Source organism: Odontesthes bonariensis, chromosome 17, assembly GCF_027942865.1.
Source record: "Odontesthes bonariensis isolate fOdoBon6 chromosome 17, fOdoBon6.hap1, whole genome shotgun sequence".
Lineage (NCBI taxonomy): Eukaryota > Metazoa > Chordata > Actinopteri > Atheriniformes > Atherinopsidae > Odontesthes > Odontesthes bonariensis.
The window spans coordinates 23,601,642-23,618,291 of NC_134522.1; the positions used below are offsets into that span (position 1 = coordinate 23,601,642).

Here is a 16,650-nt window from a genome sequence, read left to right on the forward strand (position 1 = left end):
CTGAGACCCACTGAAGGGGCCGACCTCTCCGCTTTCTCCTCTCCATCCTGTCCTTTCAGAATCCCTCCCCTCATCCGTTCCTTCTTTCTCTCTTTCATTCAGCACCATGAGGCATGAAGGAGATGAGTAGATGAGTGTGGAGTCCAGTGTCTTATACTCCCTCTATTGTAATGGAGTCAGTGTGGGTATACCTCTCTCACCCATCTTCCACTGCAAATATATTCCGGATCAGTGAACCACTGAATGCTCAGCTCCAATAGCTGAAGCTGCAGAAGTGGCACTCTCCATGGACCAACTACTTGATATGTGGGCAAATACCAGCCTCTATGGATATTATTTGAGCTGAGAGTACTGTGAAAGCTTAGAGCCAGGCTCTTTTCTTATCTGTGCTATACTCTATATTCATGAATGCTAAGTTTTTTTTAATTTGAGGGTAGCATTGAGTAGTGCTGCTGTTTGGCCATGAATTTACATGCATAGTGTCTGTGGTCTGGTAATCGGGTTCTTTCAAATGTAAGCATATATATCAAAGTAGGTTTGGTTTGTTGAAGACTTTTTTTTTTCACAAGTTGAACAAGGAAATCTGGTCAATGTAACAACAGAAAAATCTGTGAATTTCTCATTTGTCTTAAACAGCTTTTGATCCATAACCTGATACATTAGATGATAAAAAAAAAAGAAACACTGCTGCGCAAACTTTTGAGTCACTACAGACTCTTTAGTCTTTATTTTTCCTTCCAAGTTGCCAGATCTCTTAAGGTCTTCCAAAGTTTTTCTTTTGACATTGGCTGCTTTTTCTCTCCAGTTCTTGTACCATACCTTTTTTAGAGGAAAACTGTATGTTGGGTGTTTTTTTTCTTTCTTTTTTTAAATACTTGATCCTAACCTGTGAACCTGCGAAAAAAGGCACCTAACTCTTGTAATAGTCAACCAATTTAGTAGAATCAAATTTTAAATTGCATCTTTAGGCACTTTGCTATAAGCAGCCTGTCCCAAAGACACATAATTTGCTCCCTGTTCTTCTACAAAAAACACCAAGACAGACACAAAATTGTATTTTTTCCACAAATAAGGTCATTCGCATAGAGAAAACTTTTCATATCTTAGCATGGTGTGCAGTTTATCGTCAAAGCAGTTTAGGAAACTCAAATGGAGGATAAAAGAAGAAGTGGCAAAAAAAACCTATATACCGGTAAAGCTTATAAAATGATGAAAGTGATGTTTTTAAGAAATATGGAGAAAAAAAAACAGCAAAGACCTGACACAGGAACTGAGAGATGCATCTGGATCTTCAGTTGATCCATCTACTGTCCACTGAAGCCTCATCAGAAATGGTCTCCATGGAAGGGTGGCTGTCAAGAAGCCGTTCTAAAGGAAGGGAAACAGGGAGAAAAGGCTGAGCTATGCCAAATGACACAAGAAGTGGACTGAAAATCAGTGGCAACAGCTCAGACCTCAACATTATTGAAGCAGTGTGGGATCATCTTGACAGAGAACGGAACAAAAGGCAGCCAACGTCCAAAGAAGAGCTTTGGGATGTCCTTCAAGAAACCTGGAGAACTGTTCCTGAAGACTACTTAAAGAGATGACAAGAAAGCTTGTCTTAGAGGGTTCAGGGTGTGTTGAAGAATAAAGTTGCTCATACCAAATATTGACTTTCAAATTTGTTAGAATTGTACAAACTCATTGTACTTTTTTTTACTTTTATCACATTTTTGCTCACTACTGTATGAAATGAATCATCTGTCTGTCACAAGCAAACTTCACCCAATCAGATCAACCACAGGGAACCAGTCAGGGAATAGGTTGGTTGTGGTGCTGACTGATCTGAACTTTTGAGTTTCAACCACAAATGGATAGCTTGGAGGCGTGATAATTATAATCTTGCCCAATTTCTGATAATCTAGCTGCTTTGGAGGAGAATTTGATGCACTGGTGTAAAGGAATTTAGCTTTGGCTTTCTGTTGTGGTATTTTTCTTTATCAAGGTTTTCAGATATGTGTGTTAGGCTTAGGGGAGGAATTCACTGTTCCAAGCAGGAGTGTTTTTTTCCTTAAACCTCAAACCAGGGTTTAACTTCCTCACATCGAAGAAATGGCCCCAGTGGGAGCTGTAGACAGCATGTAATGTGGATGAACCAGAGTGTAACTCAGCGAGTCACAAGAGTTTGTGAGATGAATTTCAATGGCTAAGCATCACTGTTACTTACAGAAGTGATTTAGATTTACACAAATTTATCTAAAATATCTGCTTTCAGATTTTCTTTGAGGACAGCTGACATGTAGATTCCAAAACCACAACAGTGTGAGTTTACTTGTTTCATTCATTCATTTTTTATACCCACTTTATCCGGCACCTTATCCCAGCTGCCAAAGGTCGAGAGGCAGGGTACATCCTGGAGAGGTCACCAGTCCATCCCACAGTTTTCTCATTTAATGAGTCAAATTATATTACATGCAGAGGTGTGACCAGAATGGCATATGTGGGTGGGCAGTTAGCTCATCTGGGGGGGCAGAAAACAATACCTTTAAGCATAATAATAAAAATAATAATAACAATAATAATAATAATAACAATAATAATAATAATAATAATAATAATAATAATAATAATAATAATAATAATAATAGTAATAATTCAATTCGGTAATGAAAATATGGTCACACTAGCATAAATCATTGTTAACAGTGTGGAATTTTTTTATGAAGTTTTTTTTTGTAAAGAAATGTAGAACTTGTATGATGCATGCAAACGCACCATTACAACTATTTTGGAGAGTTTTTTAGACCAGGACTTTAGGATGCAATAGCTTTTGTTTAACATGCTCCACATTCTCCATTGAGGGTTTAAATTCAAGTAGATACTTGGGGCAAGACATCCAGCCAACTCCAGTTTTTATTACCTTCATTAAGTCTACATTTCAGATCATTATATGCAACAAAAACATCCGAAAATGTGAAAATCGCCTTTTTTTTTCAGCAGCAAGGGGTTAAGGTTACAGAGGGGAGGAAACACGATCACCACCTGCATTTATTCTATCAATACAAGACACAAACAGAGATAATAAATCGTAGCCTTTTTTCTGGCCAGTTTTCTTTGGATGGACAGTCCCCCCCCCCCCCCGTAGCCACGCCCCTGATTACATGAACAAGTATTGGGGGGTCCTCTGATTGGGATGTCTTGCGATTGAAGGATTGGTTAAGGAGACTCAATAAGATGTTCCATCTCAGATCTCAGGAGATACATAACCTGAGCCGACTGTAAAACCTACAGATCGCATCTGAAGAAGAGGAGAGAAGAAGAAAGTGAGAGATGATGAATGGATATAAAGAGGGATGAGTAGAGGTATGGATGAGGGGATTGGATGAAGGAAAAGAGAGGGCGGGTTGGAGAAAATGAGGCAAAAAGTGTTAAATGAGTAAAACTGGCATAAGAAGGCTTTCAAGGTGACAACAGGAGAGTCTGAAAGAAAGCCACTCTGCACCGCCACTGCTACCACTGTCACCATTACCATCACAAGACTCAACCTGAAACTCAAACCAACACCTTACCAGCCATTGCAAATCTTTTTGGAACTCACATTCTCTATCAGTAACCCCTAACTCTTTATTAATTTAAATCTCCTGTCCCAGAAACCAAGCCAACCTCCTGGAAAAATCCCTCCTCTTGTTCACGCCACCAGGTTATGAATCACAGAGTTTCTTTGTAAATCACATACCATTTTACTTACCTGTCTCCCTTTTTTAGATCCAGCCTGTATACAAATCCTTAACAGTTCTATTCATTCTACTTAGGGGAGGCTGCAATATCCTCGGCTGGGTTGTCCCACAGCTTAATAATTGACATTATTTTAGTCAATTCATTCCATCCATTAAATGAGCATAATCTGGGCTCTTTAATGAGGTAAACCTTAGTTGAAGTTATCTAAGAACAAACATTTCTTAGGGGGGTAACTTTCTGGCTGGGACTGGGCACTGGAGGCAACTAAGAAAGTAGTTTGTAGTTTGGATGAAGTGACCCTTCGGCTATGCCATACTTTTTCAGTTTGTCCCTACACTCCATGTTTTTTTTATTCTCATTTCTTTGGTGCTTCCTCTGTGAGTGACCCTTACCTTCACACCACATTCCAAACACACACTGGTGACAGCAAATCAGGCCTCCAGGCTTGAGGACTCCAGATCCTGATGTGAGGTGACTTTTTACCTTCCTTATTTCACAACTTCACTATTCATTACTGAGTGCTGTAAGTGGACGTCACCCATAGGTGATGTCAGTGTTTACTCTCTGGATCCTCCTTCCCGTCCCTCTCCCGAGCTGGGCCCCAAGTGCCATTGCCTGAGCGTTGTTTTTTTAAAATATTTATTTGATTTACAAATGATCAGCGTGTGTAGAGCGCAGCACGGAGAGAGAAAATGCAAATTGCAACTGCAGCACCATCTCTTGTGCTATGCTTAGTTCTTCCCTGCTCGAAATTCTCTGCAGCTGCTGCTGCATGCCAGATGTTTGGATGAAACCCATTATGTCAAGCGTCCTGTGGCAAACAGCAAGAAGGAGAAAGGGGGAAGTTGCTTTACTCTGACAATCAATGTGACCGGTCAGTTTCAGGGCTACAACCATCAAGCCACCCATCACCTTTAAGCGCTCCTCTCAGCGGGAAGCACAAGCAGGCCTTGTGTGTTGATGTGTTGACAAGTAAAATCCATAAATCATCACAGATTTGATTCATGAAAGACTAATGAGAGACGTGAAAGCAGGTTCTGAATTCCAATCATACAGTACGGCTGCAGGAACACTTTTAACAGCCTGCACTCCAATCTGCTTAGTGGATTTTCAGCCTCCATACATTTTCCTGCAGATAAGAAAACTTCATTAAAAATCAAACCATATTCTCCATATAGATTACAGCATTACATAGAGAGGCGCGGAGGACAGCAGATGTGACTGCTGGTGGTGTGTCTGAGAGCCGGGTTACCTGGCTCAACTAGTCCTTCATAAGCCCTCACCCACCCAGCCTACCCACTGAGAAGTGATTCCTTCTGATTTTAATATTTGAAATGAACAAGCATGGAAATCTGAACAAGCTAATTAGATTTTGTGTCACAGTGCCTGACTGTTGGAATTCAATTCGGATCCAATTGATTTTTCCTGCTTTGCATACAGGCACCATTCCAAATAAAGGGACTCTGCATGCTACAGTAAGAGTCTCTTCATATTGTTTCTGCATGGATTACCAAATATTCATTATTGATTAACAGCTAATTATGTTGACATACTTTTAAACATTGCCATTCATTTTAAATACAGTTTGTTTTGCTTTGTGAACGTAAGGATTTTCTTTCAGTGCATCAGGCCTGCGTGAGGCTGTAATTAGAGGTGGTGGCAGTGTCAACATCCTCCTACTTTGCTTGATCTCTGGGGCTTTGTCTGTCCCAGGGGGAGGGAGAATTGGATTAAACTGCATCAAGGACTTATGGCCCATTCGATCTCAAAAAACTGCATCCTTAAGTGGAAAAAATGTATTATTTGGTTGTTTGATACAATTGGGGATATGCTTTTACTTGATCAAAATACAACCTCTCAAAAAAAGTTGGGATGGGATGCAATATCAAAATAAAATAAATAAAACCCCAAACATATCAAATATTAAAATTGATACATCTTACAATTTTAAAATATTTCTGTATTTACATTTGTTGCACTTATTGCATCACGCTGCACCACAGAGCGCCACAGGATGTCATTCCTGCCTGTGGCCATCAAACTGTATAATTCCAGTGTCTGACAGTTATTCATCTCATTATTTATTATTTCATTACTTCACTATGTGCAATAACCCGGTCATGTGCAATAATAATAATAATTAGGTACTGAGCAGCATTGTAAATACTGTTTATTGTATATACTGAGATTTTCCTTATCTTATTCTTATTCTTATATCTTATTTTTATTGGTTTATTTATTGGTTTGGTTTATATGGGAAGGGTTGTAATACACTATTAATATGGGAGGGGTGTAATTTTATGTTACTGTATGGGGTTGTAATTTTGCTTTATCTTTACTTTATCTTATTTTGTCTTATTGTATTATATTTATTTTGCTCTATTGTATTTCCTGACTTAATCTTTTTTTCTGTAAACGAGTGCACTGCAGAAAAGGAATTTCCCGCAAGGGATTAATAAAGTAATTCTGATTCTGATTCTGATGCCAAACATACACGTCAAAAAAACTTGGGACCTATATGGTCCCTAATTGCGTAGCTTGATTGTATTTTTCTTTCTTTTTTGGTTGAAATTACATTCAGACCCTCAAATATATAAGTGCAGAAAATGTGGTTATTTTCATAGTCTCTTTTAGAAGAAAATGTCCTTATTCTATGCAGTTACTTGTTGTAAAAGCAGTGTTTTGACATTGCATATTATGAGACATCATATACTGAATTTACCATCGAACTTTGAGAGAACAAGAAATGAAAACACGTGTTTTGATGTGTTGCACACTTAAAGTTAATTCAAATTAAACTCAGTTAGACTTAAATAGTCTATAAGTGCCCATAAGATGCTAGTAAAGTTTGGGTCCAATTTACTATATCCAGATTTGCATTTATAAACCCCACCTGCATTTTTGCATGAGGCCCTTTCAGTGTCTGGTGTTTGTGGCATGTTACCCAGAAAACATGAAAGTGACTCACTGAGTGATCATCTTCCTTCTGTTGCGTATTTTAGTCTCTCCGTTTTAACAACATCTGGTCAGTGGAGTAAACTTATGAGGTAAAACTGCAAATGAAAACTTCATTTGTATCTTTTTCCTCCTTGTATCCCTCCTGACAGCCATTGCTGGGCATCAGTGGGCTCCGGATCAGTTCTGGTGAATATTCGTGCTTTGCTCAGGCTGCTCGCAGCTGATGGTGACGTAGTTGCGCGCCTAACGGCATCAGTAGTGTGGTTTTGAAATGGGGAGGCGGAGGGCTGAAGGGCGCAACCATTTCTCACCTCTAACGCGTGAGTGTGCGGCTCGTATTAACCTATATGATTAACAGTTACCCGAGGATGACGGCCCACAGATAAAACTCATCCCAAGAAGCCAATGAGACGGACTGGTAGGCAGCGCGAGGCTAGAACAGCCGTCAGTCAGATGCTGCGCAAAGTCCAGCAGACATCCCTGGCAACTTCCAGTCAGTAATACTCAACAGCTGAGCGCACATCTGAGGAAAAGCGGCGTTTGATAGGCAATTGATTGCGGGGTGTCATTTCTGTGCGGAAGGCAGCAGTGCCCGCAGAGATCTCCTGCGTTACCGCGGCGGCGAGAGGAGGAGGAGGAGGAGAGCGCTGATTCACGGCTTGCAGGAGAAGGAAGAGCCGCGCGGACGGGCTCAATAAGATCCATCTTCACCAAGGGTGCAATCTTAAAATACCCACCCCTCCTCCTCCCTCGTTACTGACAGCTTTGCCATTCGGTCCATCCGTCAGACAGTGAGGATCTGGGAAGGAGGGCGCCAAGGCAGGAGAGGACGAAAGGCGATCACCCCTCTGGCCGGTTTGATCCATAGGCTACTCTGAGCAGGCTGGGAACCTGCTCTCCCATACATGAGGACGACACAGCGGCTTTCCTGGAGGCTTTTGTTCCGAGGAGCACGTTCAAATTAAACGATCCTATTGTGAGACTGTTGGCAAGCTGTTCTACACTGCAAAAAAAACTAGAAAGGGGGGCGGACAGGAGCTATTCCACAGCCTCTCCACATAAACTCCTCGACATACAAATCCAGGTAGGTTCTAATGAATGTTCCGCCATGAAAACTGAGGGATAAAGGACAGACATGTTTGTTTAATAACATAATGTGACAGGGCAGGAATCACACGAGACGCATTTTGAGATGCAAATATCGATAAGTGATGTGGACTGGATGGGGTCCGTCACTCCGGAGCGCTTCATCCTGCACAGGCTCCTGTAACCCGCCTGCCTGCTCACCGTCGCGCTGATACGAACCATTTAATCGGGCTGAAATGGATTCGTGATACCGTCTAGATGGGTGGGACTTTATAATAATTGGCGTCTGTCAAGACAGGTAACGGATCCCGGTTGTTACAGGCTGCCGAGCTCGTCCTGTTGCTGATTGGCTGAACACCTGGATTTCCACGTTTTCACCCGTAAAGCTCGTGCTTTATTTTGCCTTGTATCTGGGGATTCTCCAGCATTGCCTTTCAGTGTTTGGAGTTCACGCTCGCAGGCCTGCACGCACCCCATAGCCTATAAGTTATAGTGCGGGCCTATGGGTGTTCCAGCAGGGATTCCCCCTTCAGGTAGGACCGACGTTGGTATGGAGAAGCAAACGGCCTCATGATGATTAATCAGCAACAGCTGAGGCTCGCGGTGCTGAGTCCGTGTTTATGCGGGTCTCGAATAGCCTCCTTAAACAAGACCCCCCTCCCAAATATAGGGACAGGGAAAGAGATCTGTGGGCAGAGCAGCCGCTCTCTCCTCTCAGCACTGCCTCAGCCATATTGCTATCTGCATCGGTCAGGAGATATAGCCCAGCAGGTTGTGCACAGTGATTACTTAAAGATGCACAAAGTAGAAAAAAGAGAAAGAAATGCCAACTCCATAATAGAAACTTTACAGTAAAATCGTGTTTAACTTGAAGTTTGAGTGTGATTGGGGCAAATCTAGGCTGTTTGTATATGATTTTATCCATCAATTGATTTTTTTCCCCCACAGCATAAAATAATAAAGACTGCAAAAATAATTTACCAGACGCTTATGTTGATATTAGATTATCTTTTTTTTAATCCAACTAGCTGTTAGAAAACATTGGATATAGATCAGAATACAACTTGGAGCAAGAAAACAAAAGTTATCCAAATTATTCTGTCCATCAGATATCATAACTCAGTCAAGTCAAACTGCAGGAGTGGTCCCATAAAAACTCCAGCTGTACCATTATGTGGTACAAGCACTGTTCTTTGAAACTTGTAAAAGGACAGTTTTGCACTCTTGTGACAAAAACATACCGTCACGTTTGGGTGGTCAGCAGTTAGCCTAATGTGGGAGTATATGACTGTGAGAGGAAGCCGGAGGACCCGGAGAAAGCCCACAATGGCACAGGTGCAACACGCAGTGTGCAGAGAGAGGCCTCAGCCAAGATTAAAACCAGGGACCTCCTTGCTGTGAGGCAGGTTATGAGCGCTTAGTTTTCAGTGATGACTTTGTACCTTTAAAAGACGAAGATCTACAAACCGAAGGACAATTTCTGTACCTTACAGGGTAGTTTTCTGTGAACTTTACTTTATGATTTAGAGATGAAACACTGATTTCTTTCTGTGTAGTGACATAACATTCCATGTGTAAGAATGTTAATCTTGTTCAGTAACTGGCAGATTGTTTCCTGAAGGTTCCTGCCTGATCTTTTTTTTCTTTAGTCTTTAAGCACTTTACATCGACTAGTTGATGATTAATTTGGCACCATTTTATTTTGAAATTTTGAATGTTGCTCTAGGTTATTTTTACTACAAATCCACTCTCCTGCAGGCGTAGATGCCTTCAAGCGTAAGACTCCTAAAACCTGGAAGGAATTACATCTGTCAGGGCTTAAATGGAGGCTATATGTTTCTTGACTGCCGCCTATGATTAGGCTCAAAACTTTCCACCTTTACAGTAATAAACTTCAGGAAATTTAATGTATTTTTCAACTTGAAATGTGATATCAATAAAATCACCACTAAATTTAATGATATTGTTGATATTTTTTTTTATATAAATTGGTATAATTATTGTTGTTTGACAATATTTAATTTGATTTTAGTTACTCCTAATCAGTCAATATTGTCCAACTTGCCTGAAATAGAAACCCTGTAGTCTGATTTCTAAACTTGTACTCTTAGAGACTAGACATACAGTATAACACCACCTCAAGTGAGCATAATCTTTTTTCCACTTATTCTGGATTCCAGGGAAATAAGATCAAAGACTTTCGCAATATCCTATCAATTAGACATTACTTCCAATTTCCAAAGGAAATAATGTTTGTGTGAATGGAGTTAAAGTGTTCTCACCCTCAGCCATCCGTTTGAAGAGCGTTGGATTTTAATTTGGAAACTTCATCGCTGATTGTCAACCCTAATTTAGAGATGTCACTCACAGTGTGGCTCTTGCGTTAATGTGGAGCAACTCTGTCTTTTCTGCTCATTTGCACACTTTTTGGTTGTTGCTGAACAGTCTCGCTCGAGCTCCTTTGCATTCACAACATAAGTTCCAGCCCTTAAAGCAGCAGTTAGTATGCAGATTGTTTTCGTGTAGCTCCTAATTTAGGGGTCATGGTTGTAACGGCGATGCACGCCGGGAAACAGGATGGTTTACTCTCCTCTGTCTCGCAGCGCCCGAATGCAATTTGTGTGGAGATAGGAAATCAATTTTCAAATACAAAATCCTTGTGAGGTCATATACCTGAAGGGCCTCAGTGCTTAATGTAATTACTGTGATAAACTTTATATTGCTACCCAAGATTATTTGCATCTCTAAAATTACTTTCTCAGTTGCTCATTTTAAACTCTAATAGTGAGGATTTTTTAAAATGTATTTATACACCTGCAAGGGATGTGCTTATCTGTAAAATGGGTGGTAGAATAGTGTAAGTAATGTGTATGATTTAATGTGTCATTTTGAAGCACAACTGTGTTCCTGAAAAGAAAAAAAAAATTAAATTTAGAAGACAAGACAGGATGTAGTTACAAAGAAACTGCTTCTGTGTTGTACGGCCTTACATCTTAAAACCCTCTATGCCACTCTGGTAGTTTTCTCCTGGATTCTTGGCTTGTGTGCAGCTTTTGTTCACCTCTGTTTATCCAGGCTGACTGAACACATTTTACTGCTTTTCATCACTCTCTTTCTGTTCTCCACGACGCACATTAGATTTGGAGTCTCCCGGCGTCTGCATTATAGCTGCAAGAAATTGCAGCGGAGCGTTAAAAGCATTGGGAGTTACTGACAAGTCCTCCAGTTGACACAGCCACGGTCGTTTGTTCATACTCTTCAATATGAGCCATAACAGCGTGCAGTGCTGTAGTACTGCCCTTACAAGCAGCAGAAGGGAAATAAGACTCATATGAGCATAATTCTGAAATCTTTCCTTGAATAAGCAATAAAATCCTCATAAGGAGGTAGAAGGGAGATTGGATGGTCTGTTACCCAGAATGCTTTCAATCAACCAACTGCAACCAATTGAAATGCACGTTCAAGACGTATGACAACTGTTTAGTTTGATAACATGGCATCACTTTACTAAAATGCTTTTATGCAATAATATAACTTGGTTAAACTTAGAAAGCAAAACTACTTGGTTGGTAGTTACCTTCAAGGATGACATTTTTCAATTCACATGCAGATGCTGTTATGACCACTAGAGGGCGCATATTATTGTTTATTTTGGCCTGCATTAGCGTAAGGCCAGTGGGCTTGGGTCTACTCTGGGAGAAGTCATTTCAGAGTTACAGCTCAGTCAAAGGAGCTATGATCAATATTGTTTTATCAACAACACCTGAGAAAGGCTTCATATGTAGTTTTAAACCAACAGCATACGATCACACCTAGGTCTTCTTTGGAGCGTTTCTGATCATTCTCACTGCTCTCACAAACAGCAGCAGGCAGCACATTTGAGCAAAAAATGCTAAACACTAACTGCACTATATCTGCTAAGCACAGCATGGAAGAGAAACAAACCAATATAACTATGCATTTAGCAACAAAGATCTGACATGCCTCTCTAGGATTGCCAAAATCATCGTGTGGACAAAGTCATTTTTGCTATGCGGGAAAAAAAAGAGTTTATTTTGATCTTACATTTCAGATTGATGTTGCTTCTCTTCCAAAGTGTCACCTGGCAGTTACATGACCAGTGATTTTAATCGTTCCTAAGGATGTAACTTATTAAGAGGCTGTCCCTGGGCTTTAAATCCTGTATGCCTCATTGCAGTTTCTGCACATCCAGTCCAACCAGCCACCACACAATAAATAAAATGAGAGGAGGCTGGCAGGTCAGTTGTGCTGCTCTATTTCTAAAACAGGAAGAGTCGCTTCCCTCAGCCTCACGGTGCCTTCAATGACTTATTTATATCTGCGGTCAGTTCTACCACTTTAATAGTTGCATGGTGGTGACATGCATACACACATCTTTCATTCTTAAAAGTTCACTTTTATTTTGTTTAGCTGTGTGAGAAATTGAAATATTCCAAACAAAAGTGCAAAGTCCTTATTTCTTCAAACACAACTTTTCTTTTATTAACTTTCAACTTAGTCACTCCATTATCTCCCCGTTGTTTTCGTTTGTGCTCTATGCTGTTGATTCTCACAGGGATTGCATAGCTGGCCGCGGTCCACAGAAATGGCTCTGCTGATTCAGTTAAATTCTAGTTCCTTGTCTGCAGCTTGTGCTGCCATTTGCTGTCAACTCATTTTCTTTCCCCCAGATCAGTGTACTGCTCTACAATAGACATATTTTCTTTAACATCTTAGGAATTTCATTTCCTGTTTTTAAATTTCATCACTTGCAAAAAAAAAAAGCTCCTCTGCAAAGGCTTATCTCTTTGAGTGTTATCAAGGTTATGATCATGCAGAAGACACAGTAATATTGCCAGTGATGTAATTATTTGTACCTATGAACCATTAAATTCAAGTTATTAGGGATAATTTATTCCACAGTAGATTAATTGCTTTTGTCACTGCTTGCACACAAGGCATTGGCAGAAATTTTGCTAGTTTATTGCAGATTGTGTTTGCACTGCTCAGGTTCCACAGACATTATCTGGGCTTTAAATTGGTAATTGGTAAAACTTCAAATATGCCACCTTCTGTTTGCATGATCCACACCTCTATACAGAATTTGGTCAGATATTTAAACTCGCTCGTCCACCTTTTCCAGATATTCTATTGAGAGATAACCCCCCAAAAAATTCAGCACTGCATAGTATAAAACAAGCAGTTTAATGGATACTATTGTCCGGATTATCTATTAAGAGTACACTTGACTGTGCTGGTGTCCCTGGCGGTAGCCAAGAATCAGAACACAAGAATGCACTTGCAGGTACAAAATGTAGAAAGACTCAGAGTAGATTTAGCTCAACAAAAGCAAAGCGAAACAAGTGTTACACTGATAAAATACTGTAATCCCCCTTTGAATTCAGAACACAATGATTGACCTACATGGTCTGAATCTCTCATAAGAGACCATTTTAACGCAAACTAAACTACCAGCGATCCTCTAGGATCCAAATGTGTTGCGGAGGTTGGAGAAAGGTCTCTGTCAACCTCCCAAACCACCAAATAATTTGGCACCAGAGAGAGCCTATACAGTAAATCCCTTGTGTTATGTCATGCGATAAGTTTGGGACGGTCAGCTGTTCAGCATGCTCCCTCTGCTGCTGGCTTCAAAAGAATAGTAAAGTCCCAGAAGAGCTGAAAAGGTGCTTAAGATGCTACGCTTGAGCTTTTATAAATTTGGACAATGTCTGCATTGTTACTGTAATGCTGCTGTTTCTTGCAGAAGTGTTAAGTGTGCATTTAGGGCTCACTATATAATGCTGTGAACTGGGCATCTGTACCTTTGTTCCAGTTTGCTTCCTGGTGGTGTCCTGCCTCCCCTCTGCTGATTTTTTTGCCAATGCAACATTTTGGACACTGCTTAGTTTGGCAACACAGCGCGCCTGCTGAGTGAGCAGTTTGGTTGCAGGCTGTATATTACCCCTGAGATTTCAGACAATCACGCTCAAATTCACATTACTGGGTGCACACATCTACATCTAAACTAAAAATAAAATATGGTGGAAATTAGCATTTCAGCTATGATTTTGATAGCCTGGTTTTACCAATATTTCTCACAGAGTGGTTTACAGATCGAAAAAATTCTCATGAATTTCTCAGCAGCAGGGGAAAGTATTTTCCCGCCCACATTACATAGATAAAAACATAATGGTCCCATGAAAGTGCTGTTTGTGAAAGGGAAGCAGATACCCGCTGAAGTCATACAGAAGGATGGTTGGATAAAGAAGAAAAATAAATTCTCCCTGTGCAAACACACAATCTTATACACTTGTACTAATAGAAGGGATTTAAAACAGTGTGAAAATACCACAAGATTGGACATCCCTTCCATTATGTCATAAATTCATTATTGAATTGATTGTTCCTCAATAATGCTTTACTACAGTTTTCTTTGTCTGGCTGTTGTTTCTGACATGAAGCTAAATTCAATGGTTTTTGTAATGAGGTCATGATGTAAAATTTGTATATTTTTTCTCTCTATGTTTAGGTGGTGATTGGAGTAAAGTACAGCCCAGTGCTGGATCTCAGAGGGACCTTTAGTGTGGTAAGGACCCTTGAGACGAAGGAGGGTGCATGGAGGGCTCAAGGCCTGTAAAACCAGGGTCGTCAGCCTGCCTCTGGTTGGGGCTGGTCTCTGTGGCTGTAGCCTTCCTTTGTTCTGAGGCCAGGACCACTCCGAGTCCTCTGGTCAGCCCTAGCAATGCCACATGCAAAGGGAGCTCAAAGTGTCAAAAGGGGATCATCCTCCCCATCTGGTATCCAGTGGACCCCTCCATGGGAGACAAGATTGCTCGGGTCATTGTCTATTTTGTGGCCTTGATCTACATGTTTCTCGGAGTGTCCATCATTGCTGACCGCTTTATGGCAGCCATTGAAGTCATCACCTCCCAGGAGAGGGAAATTGTCATCAAAAGGCCCAATGGAGAAACAACCACCACCACGATCAGGGTGTGGAATGAAACAGTCTCCAACCTCACCCTCATGGCTTTGGGCTCATCTGCCCCTGAGATTCTGCTCTCTGTCATTGAGGTTTGTGGACATGAGTTCAAATCTGGTGAGCTTGGGCCTGCCACGATCGTAGGCAGCGCAGCCTTTAACATGTTTGTCATTATTGGCCTTTGTGTGTCTGTCATCCCCCAAGGAGAAGTACGCAAGGTCAAGCATCTCAGAGTGTTCTTTATCACTGCAGGTTGGAGTATTTTTGCTTACATCTGGCTCTACATGATCCTGGCTGTGTTTTCTCCCAATGTAGTCCAGGTGTGGGAGGGCCTTGTCACTCTGGCCTTTTTCCCCATCTGCGTAACTCTTGCCTGGGTAGCAGACAGACGACTACTCTTCTACAAGTACATGCACAAGAAGTATCGCACTGACAAACACAGAGGCGTCATCATTGAGACAGAGACCGAGCGCTCCAAGGGAATTGAGATGGATGGCAAGATGGTCAACTCTCACTTCATGGATGGAGGTGTGGCCAGCAATCTGATAGGTTTGATCGAGAGCAAAGAGGTAGATGAATCCCGTCACGACATGATTCGCATCTTAAAAGATCTGAAGCAGAAGTACCCAGAGAAAGAGTTGGATCAGCTGGTCGAGATGGCCAACTATTATGCTCTATCGCACCAGCAAAAGAGCCGTGCCTTCTACCGTATCCAAGCTACACGGATGATGACAGGCGCTGGGAATATCCTGAAGAAACATGTTGCAGAACAGGCGAAGAAGAGTGTCAGCGTGCAGGAGGTGCATGTGGAAGAACCAGAAGAATACGTGTCTCGGATTGCTTTTGAGCCTGCTGTCTACCAGTGCCTCGAGAACTGTGGTGCTGCCATCCTGACCATCATTAGAAAGGGCGGTGACATCAACAAGACAATCTACGTGGATTATAAAACGGAGGATGGCTCGGCTAATGCTGGAGCAGACTATGAGTTCTCAGAGGGTACAGTGGTGTTCAAACCAGGAGAGATGATCAAGGAAATAAGCATTGGTATCATAGATGACGACATCTTTGAAGAGGATGAGCACTTCTTTGTGCGGCTCAGTAATTTACGTGTCTTGGAAACTGAAGATGAGGTACTGTCCCCCAACAGTCTCCCATACCCAAAGGCCATGCTAGGATTCCCCGCTGTGGCCACTGTGACAATTCTTGATGACGATCATTCGGGCATTTTCACTTTTGAGAGCAGCTCAGTCCATGTCAGTGAGAGCATCGGTATAATGGAGGTCAAAGTGTTGAGGACTTCCGGTGCAAGGGGGACTGTCATTGTGCCTTATCGCACCTCGGAGGGACTTGCCAAAGGTGGAGGAGAGGACTTTGAAGACACCTATGGAGAACTCGAGTTCAAAAATGACGAGACCTGGTAGGACTATCCCTTTTTTTCTCTTGTTTGTGGAGCAGTTGGTTTTATTAATGAGCTGTGTGCAATTTGTGATTGGTTAGTGGCAGATTTTTTTTAAACGACAAAGTTGACTAAATAAAACATTAAACGCATTTTGGAGTCACAAGTACATAATATTTTTGACTCTAGTTTCTGCAGCCATTGATTTGTGTGTCGCTTTTGAATTGCAGTTTGAGGTGGTAAACCTGTCACGAAATAGCTGCAGTACATAATATGATCAAAGCTCTTTTCCAGCCTGTCAGAAGCTCATTCAGCATTTGCTTTTCACACAAAGATTCTGTCTTCTTCGCCTCTTGACATCTTTTAATTTAGAGCATACTTTGGTGAACTATTCATATGCCATTTGCAGTCATCACTCTGTGAACTGCTTATTTTCTTGGTTAGACAGCATAGTCTCTCATCTGAGCGTGCACTCTACCGTATATCCACTTGTTTTCCTGTCAGGAGATTT

The 16,650-nt window shown here is 41.3% G+C and overlaps 1 protein-coding gene across 2 annotated transcripts in view; it reads left to right on the forward strand.

Moving 5' to 3' along the window:
* Positions 1-7,041: 7,041 nt before the first annotated feature.
* Positions 7,042-16,650, forward strand: part of slc8a3 (solute carrier family 8 member 3) — a 131,951-nt gene continuing 122,342 nt past the window's right edge. For both annotated transcript variants that reach the window (XM_075488095.1, XM_075488096.1), the window contains exons 1-2: positions 7,042-7,762; positions 14,294-16,160. In XM_075488095.1, the coding sequence (XP_075344210.1) occupies positions 14,380-16,160 (1,781 nt within the window). In that variant the 5' untranslated portion in view covers positions 7,042-7,762; positions 14,294-14,379. The remainder of the gene's footprint in view (positions 7,763-14,293; positions 16,161-16,650) is intronic.